We start from the raw sequence: 13,094 nt of genomic DNA, 5'->3' as shown, positions 1-13,094 counted from the left end.
AAGAACAGAAAATTTTTAAATACTTCTGAGTAAAAAATTAGAACTATTTCTGAGTTAAACACACACACACACACACGCACACACATACACACACACTCACACATTCCTGAGTCAAGGTTTGGAAAGCCTGGGTAGTATAGAAATAAAGAAAAATGGAAATTAATGGCCATCCACCAAACAGAGAAAATGCTTAGTAAGTTGAAATCCTCAGATGTACAGTAAAGAATGTCATAAAGGAGGCAAATTCAACATCCACATTCTGATCAAGTATTAGCAAGTCAAATCTGAGCTTCTTGGTCCTGCTGTCACAAATGACTAACAAAATATTGTCTCTCAAGTTATTGACTCATCCCCAAGAGTCGTTTCAGAGCCCTCTTGATGTCTTTGTTCCTGAGACTGTAGATGAAGGGGTTCAGCATGGGGGTAACCACCGTGTACATCACCGAGGCAATGGCCACAGAGTGCGAGTTCTGGGTGAAGGCAGAGCTCAGGTACACCCCAATGCTTGTGCAATAAAACAAGGAGACCACAGAGAGGTGAGATGCGCAGGTGGAAAAAGCTTTGTACTTGCCCTGAGCTGAGGAGATCCTTTGGATGGAGGAGACAATCTTAGTGTAAGAGTAAAGGATGCCAGCAAATGGACCCCCACCCATGAGTCCTGATCCAACGTAGATCATCATGTCATTAAGAAAGGTGTCAGAACAAGCCAGCTGGACCACCTGCTTGAGCTCACAAAAAAAGTGGGGGATTTCCACATTCGTACAGAAGGACAGACGCAACACCAACAAGCTGTGTGACAAGGAATGCAGGGAACTAATGATCCAGGACACCAGAACCAGGTATCCACAGAGCCTCGGGTTCATGATGACCGTGTAGTGTAGAGGGTGGCAGATGGCCACGTAACGGTCATAGGCCATCACGGTCAGGAGACAGTCATCCAATTCTACAAAAAGGATGAAAAAGTACATCTGGGTGAGGCAGCCCTCATAGCTGATGGCCTTGCTGTGTGTCTGGATGTTCACCAGCATCTTGGGGACAGTGGTGGAGGTGAAGCAGATGTCCACAAAGGACAGGTTGGACAGGAAGAAGTACATGGGCGTGTGGAGGTGGGGGTCTGAGCTGACGGCCAGGATGATGAGCAGGTTCCCCAGCACGGTGATCAGGTACATGGACAGAAAAAGCACAAAGATGAGGGTCTGCAGTTCTGATTCCTCTGACAGTCCCATTAGAAGAAATTCTAAAATGTGTGTATCGTTCCCTGGTTCCATGTGATGGAGAGGACTACCAGGAAAGAAAGAAAAAATAGCATGGCAATTTTCAAAAGCGTTATCATTTACAAAAGAATTTGAAATTTGAATCAATGTTTTACAAGATTCACAGGTATTTGATGATTTTAACAAGAGACACTGGGGAGGTATGCTGAGAAATGATGGAATGTCAAAGAATGTATAGGAAGCTGAGAAAGAAAGCGCCTAATGCTCTGATTGAGGGACAAAGAGAAGGGAAGAGGAGAAGAGAGATAAAAAGAAAGAGAGAGGGGAGGGAGAAAGAGATGGGGAGAGAGGGAAAGAGAGAGGGAGAAAAAGAGGGAAAGAGAGGGGGGAGGAAGAGGGAGAGAGAAGAAGAAGAAGAAGAAGAAGAAGAAGAAGAAGAAGAAGAAGAAGAAGAAGAAGAAGAAGAAGAAGAAGAGGAGGAGGAAGAAGAGGAGGAGGAGGAGGAAGAGGAGGAGGAGGGGGAGGGGGAGGGGGAGGAGGAGGAGGGGGAGGGGGAGCGGGAGGAGGAGGAGGGGGAGGGGGAGGGGGAGGAGGAGGAGAAGAAGGAGAAGGAGAAGGAGAAGAAGAAGAAGAAGAAGAAGAAGAAGAAGAAGAAGAAGAAGAAGAAGAAGAAGAAGAAGAAGAAGAAGAAGAAGAGGAAGAAGAAGAAGAGTGCCTCGTGGGAGGCGGAGCCATAGTACAGCAGACAGGGCATTTGCCTTGCATGTGGTTGACCTGAGTTCAATTCCCCACATCCCCACATCCCATATGGTCCCCCAAGCACTTCCAGGAGTGAGTCCTGAGTGCAGAGCCAGAAATAACCCCTGAGCATTGCTGGGTGCGACCCAAAAAGCAAAAAGTAAAATAAAATAAAATAATTTTTTAAAAAGTGCCTGGTAAAGGGACAGGTGTTGGAACATTGGAACATTGTATGACTGTAACCCAACCATAAACAACTTCCTAACTGTATATCTCATGGTGATTCAATAAAACAAATAAATAAATAATTTTTAAAAACTAAAGCTCTGATGGGTTGAGAATATAAGCAAACCATAGCTGAATAGATTGTACAGAAGGTCGGGTACTTGCCTTGCATGTGGTTGACCAGGGATCGATCCCCAGTATCCCATATTGTCCTGAGCACTTTCAAGAGTGATTCCTGAGCACAAGGCCAGGCATAACCCCTTAGCATTGCCAGAGGTGACCCTCAAAAAAATGGTGCATGCCAAATAGTTTTGTGAAGTCTCCTTATTCATGTGTGTGTGTGTGTGTGTGTATGTGTGTGTATGTGGACTCTGACATATTACTAAGTTTGTGTGTATACTTGATCGATTAGGAATGCAGTCAACACTCTGAAATCCACTCCAGGAAAGAATAATTTCGCAAGTACTGATCCCTGCTACTGAAGAAATACAAGGTGAGTGAATAGCCAAGAGAAGACCCAGGATGCAGAGAGAAGAGGCAGCCAACAAGAAGTATTGAAGTGGAGCCAGAGTGATAGTACAACAGGGAGAGCGTTTGCCTTGTGCACGGCCAACCCCGGTTTGATCCCCGGCATCCCATAGGGTCCTCTGAGCAACGCCATGACTAATTCCCAAGTGCAGAGCTAGGAGTAACTCCTGAGCATCACCAGGTGTAACCCAAAAAGCCATAAAAAAAGAAAAGCGTTGAAGTGACCAGAGTAGGGCCACTCGCTGACTCCAGCTTTGCTGCTCCACCCACCCCATCACCTGGCATTAGAGTCCATGATCTCTGTTCAGTGGATGGACCTGCTCAGTGCCTACTGACCACTTTGTTTTAATCCAGCCCCATAACAGAGGTGACTACCCATGCCTCATCTTTCTCCGTGGTCCTTTTCCTGTGGTGATTCAAAGTTTCATCGAACTCCCCACTTCCATCCGTCATTGGAACATCATATGACTGTAACCCAACCATGAACAACTTTCTAACCGTGTATCTCATGGTGATTCAATAAAACAAATAAATAATTTTTAAAAACTAAAGAATATATAGAAATCGTGGCTGAAGAGATAGTACAGAAGGGAGGGTGTTTGCTTTGGTTGTGACGTTATGACACATAGAGAGCACAAACTGTCCTATTCCTTAGAACAGTTGGTACAAAGCAGCACCAAATATACTCTATAAATTCTTGCCTGTTCCTCAATGACATGGCGCTTTCTCAGCTGAGAACATCCCAGACGTGGATTTCATCACACCAGACCTTCCTCCCTGAGGACAACTGCCTCACTCCTTTGGTTCATTTTTTATTTCATTCATGCACACATTTGTATAAGAAAAGGGTCAAGAAAAGAAAACTACATAAAATTTAAATGGCAGAAAAAAGTTGACAGAGGTTAACAAGAGTGGATTCCAATAAAATCACCAAATAAAATTAAATTAAAATCTAAGACCAGCTTATTTTTTAAAAAGAAAAAAGGATAGGAAGTAATTATTGTCTCAAATCAACATCAGCCCATAATTCACAATTAAAAGAGCCAAGAAATGGACATAAAAATATTCAGATATTTTTATAAGCCATGGTAGCAACAATATCAAAAGTAAATTTTCTAGCTATTTGAAGATAAATGTTTTTGAATGCTTATGAAAAATGGGTGTGATTAGTGAAATCAAATGTAAGATCTTTCATGATATGAAATAAATGTCCTTTTAAATACATGTAACCACAGATGCAAGCAATAACAATCAGGAAATACAGAAAAAGCAAAAAGAACATCAGCGGTAAAAGGAATTAGTGACTAATAAGGATACCAAATAAAAAAAACTCTATATTTCAAAAGTAAGGTAATGAGACCATACTGGGAATTAAACATACTGAGAATTAAACACACAAAAGATAAATATTTACAAATTCATCTGATTTATCCATCCATACATAAAAGATGCTAATGAAAACTAAAAAGAATGCTGGGAAATCTTCAGTTTTTGTTTGGAAGTACATACTCAAACACCAGACACTGGTGACACATCTTACAAATCCTAAACTATATACAGTCTCGCCAGGAGTAAAATAATTGAAAAGACAAGTTAGCATTCTCCATTGACTATTAAATGAAATGCACTTTTCCATGCCATTATCCAAATGAGAGAAATTATAGTGAGGTGTTGGATTCATGAACTGCTTTGCAAGATGTTAATCTTCCTCCACTGATCATCTTAATAAGAAAAGCTCAGAAAAACACACCACATCTTGCAATATTTAAGCTCCTCACCACTGCATACATTGCCACACATAATACTCTATTTTCTCTTTCTTCCTAAAATTGCAAATTTTTACCCAGCCCTTTGGATTTTCCCCAGAACGTTTTTATGTCTCAAATTTCTTTCTCGGCCTTATCCAACCAGATTTCAACCCCAGCACATCCTCATCAGTGGGATCCTAAAGACAGAATATTCCAAAGAGATTTCTTTCTTTCACATAAGAAATGCATTCATGATAGATAGCTTTATGAATAAACAAATAAATCAGAAACCTCTTGTGTCTTGGTCAAGCTGGTTTGGCTCTAAGACAATGTGAAGTAGATATTCCCGGGAATCATCTTCTCCAAACTGATCCTGTTCTAGCTACTGGATCTCAGACTCACTTAGAAGGAAAATCTCTGGGTGGAAGTCTCAATTTCTCCTGGTCTGGGTGACCAAGGAAATTTGCTTGCTGACAAGCCCAGAAGGAGGAATTGTGCATCAGTATCTGAGTCGGACCTATGCAGCAAAAACAACTGGGTCCCATCTGTAGATAGTTGGACAAACATCAGGCATTTTCACTTGTAATGTTTAGAGCTCCAAAAGTTGTCTAATGAGGCAAAACTCATTTTACTCAAACCTCTAAACACATGATTTCCCAGAGGGGTGCAGTCTGGACAGAAAGGAAATTTTCTTAATGATTCTCACCTCCCAAAAGACTAGATTAGAAGTCAGATGAACCCAGCGTTGATTTCTCCATGAACTTCTCTGATGCACCAGCTTCCGAACGCATGCGTGCATGCACGAGCACACACACACACACACACACACACAGAGTGAAAGTCTCAGAAACCCATTTAGATTTCCTGGATCTTCAAACTTGAACTTATGCTGGAGACACACAACCTAATTCCTCTCTTCAACAAGGGAAAATCATTGCCCCTTTAATAATAATCTTAGTTAAAACATTCCTTGGCACCTAGATGTAGTTATGATTTTTTTTACCTATTCAGGCTAAAGGCAGGCATCTGACACCTCTGTATAAAAATTTGCTAGTTATTAAAGATACATTTATAAAAGGCAACCAATATCAGTTAACAAAGCATAAACACCAAAGGTTTAACCTGTATCATTTTAGTAATCTCTTATACAAGGTTCTAATGGCTTCATGATGATATATAACAATTTTCATTAACTTTCTTCTAAGGAACAAATTTTTGATCATTATGATAGCAAATTATTGACAGCAAGCAATGTAAAATAAATTATTGAGGACCTTCTATAGGGCAGGCTTACAAGGTGGTTGGAAAAATTGGAGACAATGATGAGAGTGGGCAACCTTGTCTTATCCCTGATCTTAGAGGAAAGGTGTAATGGTGGTGGGATTGGTGTTGGGATATTGAATACCTGTAACAAATAACCATAAACAACTTTGTAATCACAGCATTTATATAAAGTGTAAGGGGAAGTTTACATATGTCTTACCTATTCCCCATTGAGAATACTGTTTGCTGTGATTGATGGTAGATGGCTTTGACTATATTGAGGAAAGTTCCATCAACTCCCATTTTTGTTGAGAGTTTTCATCATAAACGGGTTCTGGGTCTTGTAAAATGCTTTCTCTGCATCTATTGATATGATCATATGGTTTTTATCTTTTCTTTTATTGATATGATGAATCATGTTGATTGACTTGCAAATGTTAAAGCATCCTTGTGTCCTTGGGATGAATTCCAATTGGTTATGGTGTATGATCTTTTTTTTATAGTCATTGGATTCTATTTGCCAGCATTTTGTTGAATATCTTTGCATCTGTGTTCATCAGGGATGATTTTCCTTTTTTGTGGCGTCTCTGCTTTTGTTATTAGGGTGATATGTGGCTCATAGAAAATGTTTTGGAGTGTGTCTGTTTCTTCAATTTTCTGGAAAAGTTTGAAAAGGACTGGTAATAGGTCCTCTTTAAAAGTTTGGAAGACTTCACTTCCAAATCTTCTGGGTTCAGCCTTGGAAGATTATGGGACTCCAGGAATTTAACCATTTCTTCTAGATTCTCTTGTTTCATGGCATACAGATTCTCAACGTAATCTCTGATGATCTTTTGAATTTCTATGGTTTCTGTTGTGATGTCCCCCTTTTCATTTATGATTCAGTTTATTAGGGTTCTTTCTTTCTGTGTGAGTCTTGCTTTCTGTGATCGGTTTATCGATCTTGTTTGTTTTTTCAAATAACCAGCTCTTGGTTTCATTGATCTTTTGGATTTTTTGGGGGGGAAATCTGGTTGATTTCTGCTCTAAGGCTTATTTTTTTCTTTTTTTTTATCATTTTTTTATTAGTGAAACACAATGAAGTACACTTATAGGCTTATAAATTTTTGTGCTTGGGTTTCAGTTATACAATGATCAAGTACCCATCCCTCCACCAGTGCCCATCCTCCCCCACCACGGGTCCTAGCATCCCTCCCACCCCCCCATCCCCCCCCTTCCCACCCTGCCGCTGTGGCAGGGCATTCCCCCCTGTTCTCTCTCTCTTCTTTTGGGTACTGTGTTTTGCCAGAGAGGCATTGAGTGGCAGTCATGTTTGGTCTATAGACCACTTTTAGCATGTCTCTCCCACCCTGGGAGGGTCTTCACAACACCCTTTATTTGGTGCTCTCTTCTCTATCTGAGCTTCCTTCTCACCTAGCACATGTGGCTGGCCTTCAAGTCATGGAGCAAAATTCCTGGTACTAATCTGAGCCCTTCCTGGGTGTTAGTCTCCCGTTTTGTTGCTTTATGTTCCCCAGATGAATACAATCTTTCTGTGTCTATCCCGCTCTTTCTGACTCATTTCGCTTAACATGATACTTTCCATGTAGTACCACTTGTATGTAAATTTCATAACTTCATCTTTTCTAACAGCTACATAGTACTCCATTGTGTAAATGTACCAAAGTTTCTTTAACCAGTCATCTGTTCTCGGGCACTCAGGTTTTTTCCAGATTCTGGCTATTGTAAAGAGTGCTGCAATGAACAAACAATTGCAGATGTCACTTCGACTATACCTTTTTGCCTCTCTGGGATATATTCCCAGGAGTGCTATAGCTGGGTCAAATGGGAGATCGAATTCTAATTTTTTGAGAATCGTCCATACTGTTTTCCAAAAGGGTTGGACCAGCCTGCATTCCCACCAGCAGTGAAGGAGGGTCCCTTTCTCGCCACATCCGCGCCAGCACCTGTTGCTTTTGTTCTTGTGGATGTGGGTTTGGGCTTCTTTTGTTGGTCACTTCCTAAGATCTCAAGCTGTGATGTCAAGTTATTATTGTGGGCCCATTCTTTCTTCATGATAAAAGCTTGCAGAGCTATAAACTTTCCTCTTAATAATGCTTTAGCCGTGTCCCTCAAGTTCTGTAGCTGGTGTCCTCAATCTCATTTGTTTCCAGGAAACTTTTGACTTTTTTTCTTTTATTTCCTCTCTAACCCACTGGTTGTTCAGCAATGAACTGTTTAATTTCCAGATGTTTGATTTGATTCTCAATTTCTGTATGTGATTAACTTCTATTTTCAATGCAACATGATCTGAAAAGACAGTTGATACAGTTTCTACCTTCTTGATTTTATTAAAGTATGTTTTGTGGCCCAGCACCTGGTCTATGTTGGAAAATGTTCCATGTGCATTGAAAAAAAATGTGTATTTGCCTTTTAAGGGATGAAAAGCCCTGTATATATCTACCAGCCCTCTCTCTTTCACTTCTTCCTTCAGAGCCATTACTTCCTTGCTGATTTTTAGTCTCATTCACCTATCAAGAGGTGACATGGCAGTGTTGAAGTCTCCGACTACAATTATATTGTTACCAATGTCCTCCTTGAAGTCTATTAGCAGTTATTTTAAGTATTTTGCAGCCCCCTTATTGGGTGAATATATATTTAGGAGTGTAATTACTTCTCGGTGTACAGATCCCTTGGTAATTAAGAAATGAGCTTCTGCAGCACTCTTTACAATAGCCAGAATCTGAAAAAAACCTGAGTGCCCAAGTACAGATGACTGGTTAAAGAAACTTTGGTACATCTACACAATGGAGTACTATGTAGCTGTTAGAAAAGATGAAGTCATGAAATTTACAAGTGGCATACAAGTGGCAGTACATGGAAAATATCATGCTAAGCGAAATGAGTCAGAAAGAGAGGGACAGACATAAAAAGATTGCATTCATCTGGGTAACATAAAGTAACAAAATAGGAGATTAATACCCAAGATAACCGAGATCAGTACCAGGAGGATTACTCCATGGCTTAGAGGCCAGCTGGGCATTCTAGGGGGAAGGGCAGCTCAGAAAGAGAAGGGGACACCAAATAAAGGGTGTTTGGAGGATCCTTCCAGTGTGGGAGATGCATGCTGAAAGTAGACTATAGACCAAACATGATTGCCACTCAATGCCTCTTTTGCAAACCACAACATCCAAAAGGAGAGTGAGAGAACAAAAGGGAATGCCCTGCCTCAGAGGCAGGGTGGGATGGCGGGATGGGGGTGGGAGGGATACTGGGATCCGTGGTGGTGGAAAATGGGCACTGGTGGAGGGATGGGTATTTGATTATTGTATAATAGAAACCGAAGTCTACAACTGTACCTCATGATGTTTCACTAATAAAAATTTTTTTAAAAAATAAGAAATGAGCTTCACTGTCCCATTTTCAGCCTGAAATCTATGTTGTTGGATTCTAGTGTGGCCACCCCAGCTTTTTTGAAGGAATTGTTTGCTTGAAGGATTGTTTTCCAGCCTTTAATTTTGAATCTATGTTTGCTCTGACTGTTCAAATGTGTTTCTGGTAGGCAACAGAATGTTGGATTCAGTTCTTTAACCCATTTTGAATCTCTGTGTCTCTTAATTAGCGCGTCTACACAATTGACATTGAGAGAGATTATTAAGAAAGATTATTATCATGGGATCTTGTGCCATCTTTCTGTAGAAGTTGTTGTGTTTGTGGGGTTTGTCTTGTCTTACGGTAGCCCCTTCAGTCCTTCTTCTTTTTTTTTATCTTTTTTTAAATTTTTTTTTATTAGTGAAACACCATGAGGTACAGTTGTAGATTTACAGTCCTTCTTCTAAGGTTGATTTTGAGTCTATGAAGTTCCTGAGCTGTTGTTTATCCATAAAGTTGTGTACCGTTATTTCAAAACTGATTGAGTCTAGCCGGTTAAAGTATTCTTGGTGAGGTGTTCATTTCATTGAGTTTTTTTCACTACATTCCACCAGTCTTTGGAGGGTTATGTTTGCTAAGTCTGCTGTAAATCTAAGGGATACACCTTTGTATGTGATTTCCTTCTTTGATCTTGCTGCTGGCAGATGGTGTCTCTGTCTGTGATATTTGTCATTCTGATTATGATATGTCTTAAAGTCTTTTTTATTAAGGTCTTTTTTGACTGATACCATTTGAGCTTCTTAGGCCTGGATGCCTGCATTATTCACATCTGCAAACTTTTTAGCAATGATGTCTTTAACTGTTACTACCCCATTGGGGTCGCCACCCTGTCCCTCTGGGAATCCAAGATTCTTAAGTTGTTCATCTTGAATGCATCCCTTATATCTTTCTTAACCACCCTTGTGCTATTTTGAGACATTTTTCCATCTTTTGTTGTTGCCTGGATGTTTTCTGCAGCTCATCTTTAAGCTCAATAATTCTGTCTTTGGCTATTGTCACTCTACTGTTGAGGGTACTCACTGAGTTTTTTTTTATTGCATTTAATGAGTTTTTTTACTTGTGACACTTCTGCTTGTAGTTTTCTTATTTCTTCTCTCATTTCCTTCTGTATTTTATTGGCTGTCCGTTCCACTATTTCTTTCATATCTTCCTGTATTTTGGTGGGATTTTTTGTTTGTTTGTTTGTTGGTTTGTTGGTTTTTGGTTTTTTTTTTCTTTTTGGATCACATCAGCGATGCACAGGGGTTACTCCTGGCTTTGCACTCAGGAATTACTCCTGGCATTGCTCAGGGGACCACATGGGATGCTGGGAATCGAACCTGGGTCGGCTGCATGCAAGGCAAATGTCCTACCCACTGTACTATGGCCCCAGCCCCTATTTGCTAGTTCTTAAACTTAAATGTTATACTTGAGCAATATAAAGTAAATTTGTTATGTGCCAAAGGGGACAGGCTGGTATTGGGAGGGAAAATGGATTATTGGTGAAGGGACAACCATAGTGGTGGTGTTGGAACACTAAATGCTTGAAACAACTGTATAATGAACAACTTTGTAAACCACAGTGTTTTTAATTTAAAAATTAATTTAAAAATTAAAAAATGTATGTTTATGTCTAGAGAGATAGTACAGCATGTAGGTCATTTTTCTTGCACGTGGCTTAACAGGTTCTATCCCCAGCACCTATAGAGTCCCCTGAACCCATCTGGAGTGATCTCTGAGCACACAGCCAAGAGAAATCCCCAAGAACCACTGGATGTGACCCAAAAACCAAAAGAAAAAAGGGTGCACTTAAGTCTTTCATGCTCGATCACCTGAAAATAGCACCTTCTACGAATTATATTTCCATATATGTTATTCAATGGTAAAGTAATGATATAAGCACTGTTTTCTGTCATGAAAGCTTGTCTTGAAGGATGGTACTGATCTACCCAATATTGTAATCTAACTAATGAATAAAACTAGACTGGAATTCTCCCAGCATGCTTCCAGTTTTCCAAAAGAATTTGCAGGCTCATAAACCCAAGGATAATTGGCAAATTTTCCAGCGATACTGAACAATGCCAGAACAATAGCAGCAAAACTATATCTGTGTATATTTATATAAAATAAGTCAACTATCACAAGTGAGTTCAAGTCTATATTATATATAAGTTGGGGGCTTTGCATGATATATGTCACATGTACTTAAACAATATAATACATGCCATGTGTTGGGGGGGAAATAATTTTTACAAGTCCAGGCTGCTCCATGAAATGAAAGAAAATATCACAATATTTATAAGCCGACTTTGGAGAAAGATGGGAGCTGTAGAAAAGTTGACCTAAAAGAAAGACTATCAATAAAGCAGAGAGAACAAAGGCTTTAAAAGGTGAGTTACTCAAATTTACAGAGCAGTAGAATTTCAATGAATTTAAATTTCAGGAAATGAATTGAGGAGATAGTTCAGCCTAGACATTCTGATCATAGATGAGCAAGTGAGGAAGAAAGAGAGGCACTTCTATGACCCAAAACTGTTGGTTCTCTATGGAGTAGCCACCACAAAGAACTTTCTCAGAGCACTCTTGATGTCTTTGTTCCTGAGACTGTAGATAAAGGGGTTCAGCATGGGGGTGACCACCGTGTACATCACTGAGGCGGTGGCACTAGGGTGTGAGTTCTGGTTACCAGATGAGCTCAGGTACACCCCAATCCCAGTACAATAAAATAAGCAGACCACAGAAAGATGGGATGAACAGGTAGAAAATGCTTTATACTTGCCCTGAGCTGAGGAGATTCTCCGTATAGAGGAAACGATCTTAGAGTAAGAGTAAAGGATCCCAGCAAAGGAACCACCGCCCAACAACCCAGCTCCAAAATAGATCACAATGTCATTAAGGAAAGTGTCAGAACAGGCCAGTTGGATCAACTGGCTGAGTTCGCAGAAAAAATGGGGGATTTCCAAATCCGGGCAGAAGGAAAGTCGCCACACCATTAGGGTTTGTAATAAGGAATACAGGAAACTTGTGATCCAGGAGACCAGGACTGAGATCCCACAGAGTCGAGGGTTCATGATGACCGTGTAGTGCAAGGGGTGGCAGATGGCCACATAGCGGTCATAGGCCATCACAATGAGAAAACAGTTATCGAGTGCGAAAAAAAGTATGAAAAAATACATCTGAGTGATGCATCCTGCGTAGCTGATGGCCTTGCTGTGTGTCTGGATGTTCTGCAGCATCTTGGGGACGGTGGTGGAGGTGAAGCAGATGTCCACAAAGGACAGGTTGGACAGGAAGAAGTACATGGGTGTGTGGAGGCGGGGGTCTGAGCTGACGGCCAGGATGATGAGCAGGTTCCCCAGCACGGTGATCAGGTACATGGACAGGAACACCCCAAAGATGAGGGGCTGCAGCTCCGGCTCCTCTGATAATCCCATGAGAAGAAATTCCAAAATGGTGTTATTTCCTGTTTCCATGTGATGGAGACAACTACCATGAAAGAAAAACATAGCAAAGCTAATTTTACAATAGTTGCGAATGGTTTTTTAATGGTTTTTCTCTCTGGACCTGTCCCCTCCAGGGGTATCGCCACACCACCACTGGCCCCTCGCAACCTTACCTTAATATTTTTAATAAAAAATTCTCTCACAATCTTGGAGAATATGTATTAAGTGGCCACCAGTGAAAGTAGAGGGAGCTGAGAAAGAAAATTCGCTGGCTCGCTGAGAAGGAGCTAAGCAAATTTTAAAATGGTAATTGTTCATCAAAAGCATAAGTGTGCCCATTATTGAGTATTACCTGCACTTCACCCATGATTTAAAATATTTTTCTGGGACTGGAGCAGTAGTACAGCAGGTGGGATGTTTGCCTTGCACGCACGCGGCCAGCCTGGGTTCAATTCCCAGCATCCCGTAGGGTCCCCCGAGCACCACTAGGAGTAATTCCAGAGTGCAGAGCCAGGAGTATCTCCTGTGTATCACCGGGTGTGACC

The 13,094-nt window shown here is 40.8% G+C and overlaps 2 protein-coding genes across 2 annotated transcripts; both read right to left on the bottom strand.

Moving 5' to 3' along the window:
* Positions 1–338: 338 nt before the first annotated feature.
* On the bottom strand, positions 339–1,268 carry LOC130022360 (olfactory receptor 7A17-like). Its single transcript, XM_056113106.1, has one exon. It carries the CDS (start codon positions 1,266–1,268, stop codon positions 339–341), a length of 930 nt encoding a protein of 309 aa, XP_055969081.1.
* A 10,381-nt stretch (positions 1,269–11,649) lies between these two features.
* LOC130022270 (olfactory receptor 7A10-like) lies at positions 11,650–12,579 on the bottom strand. Its single transcript, XM_056113018.1, has one exon. It carries the CDS (start codon positions 12,577–12,579, stop codon positions 11,650–11,652), a length of 930 nt encoding a protein of 309 aa, XP_055968993.1.
* Between the last annotated feature and the right edge of the window lie 515 nt (positions 12,580–13,094).

This window comes from Sorex fumeus, unplaced genomic scaffold, assembly GCF_029834395.1.
Source record: "Sorex fumeus unplaced genomic scaffold, SorFum_2.1 ptg000019l, whole genome shotgun sequence".
Lineage (NCBI taxonomy): Eukaryota > Metazoa > Chordata > Mammalia > Eulipotyphla > Soricidae > Sorex > Sorex fumeus.
The sequence above is the reverse complement of the archived record's forward strand: the minus strand, read 5'-3'. Positions and strand labels throughout refer to the sequence as shown.

Bases quoted from the DNA above. Each gene is read 5' to 3' on its own strand.
- LOC130022360 (XM_056113106.1), bottom strand. From the start codon at position 1,268: ATGGAACCAGGGAACGATACACACATTTTAGAATTTCTTCTAATGGGA.
- LOC130022270 (XM_056113018.1), bottom strand. From the start codon at position 12,579: ATGGAAACAGGAAATAACACCATTTTGGAATTTCTTCTCATGGGATTA.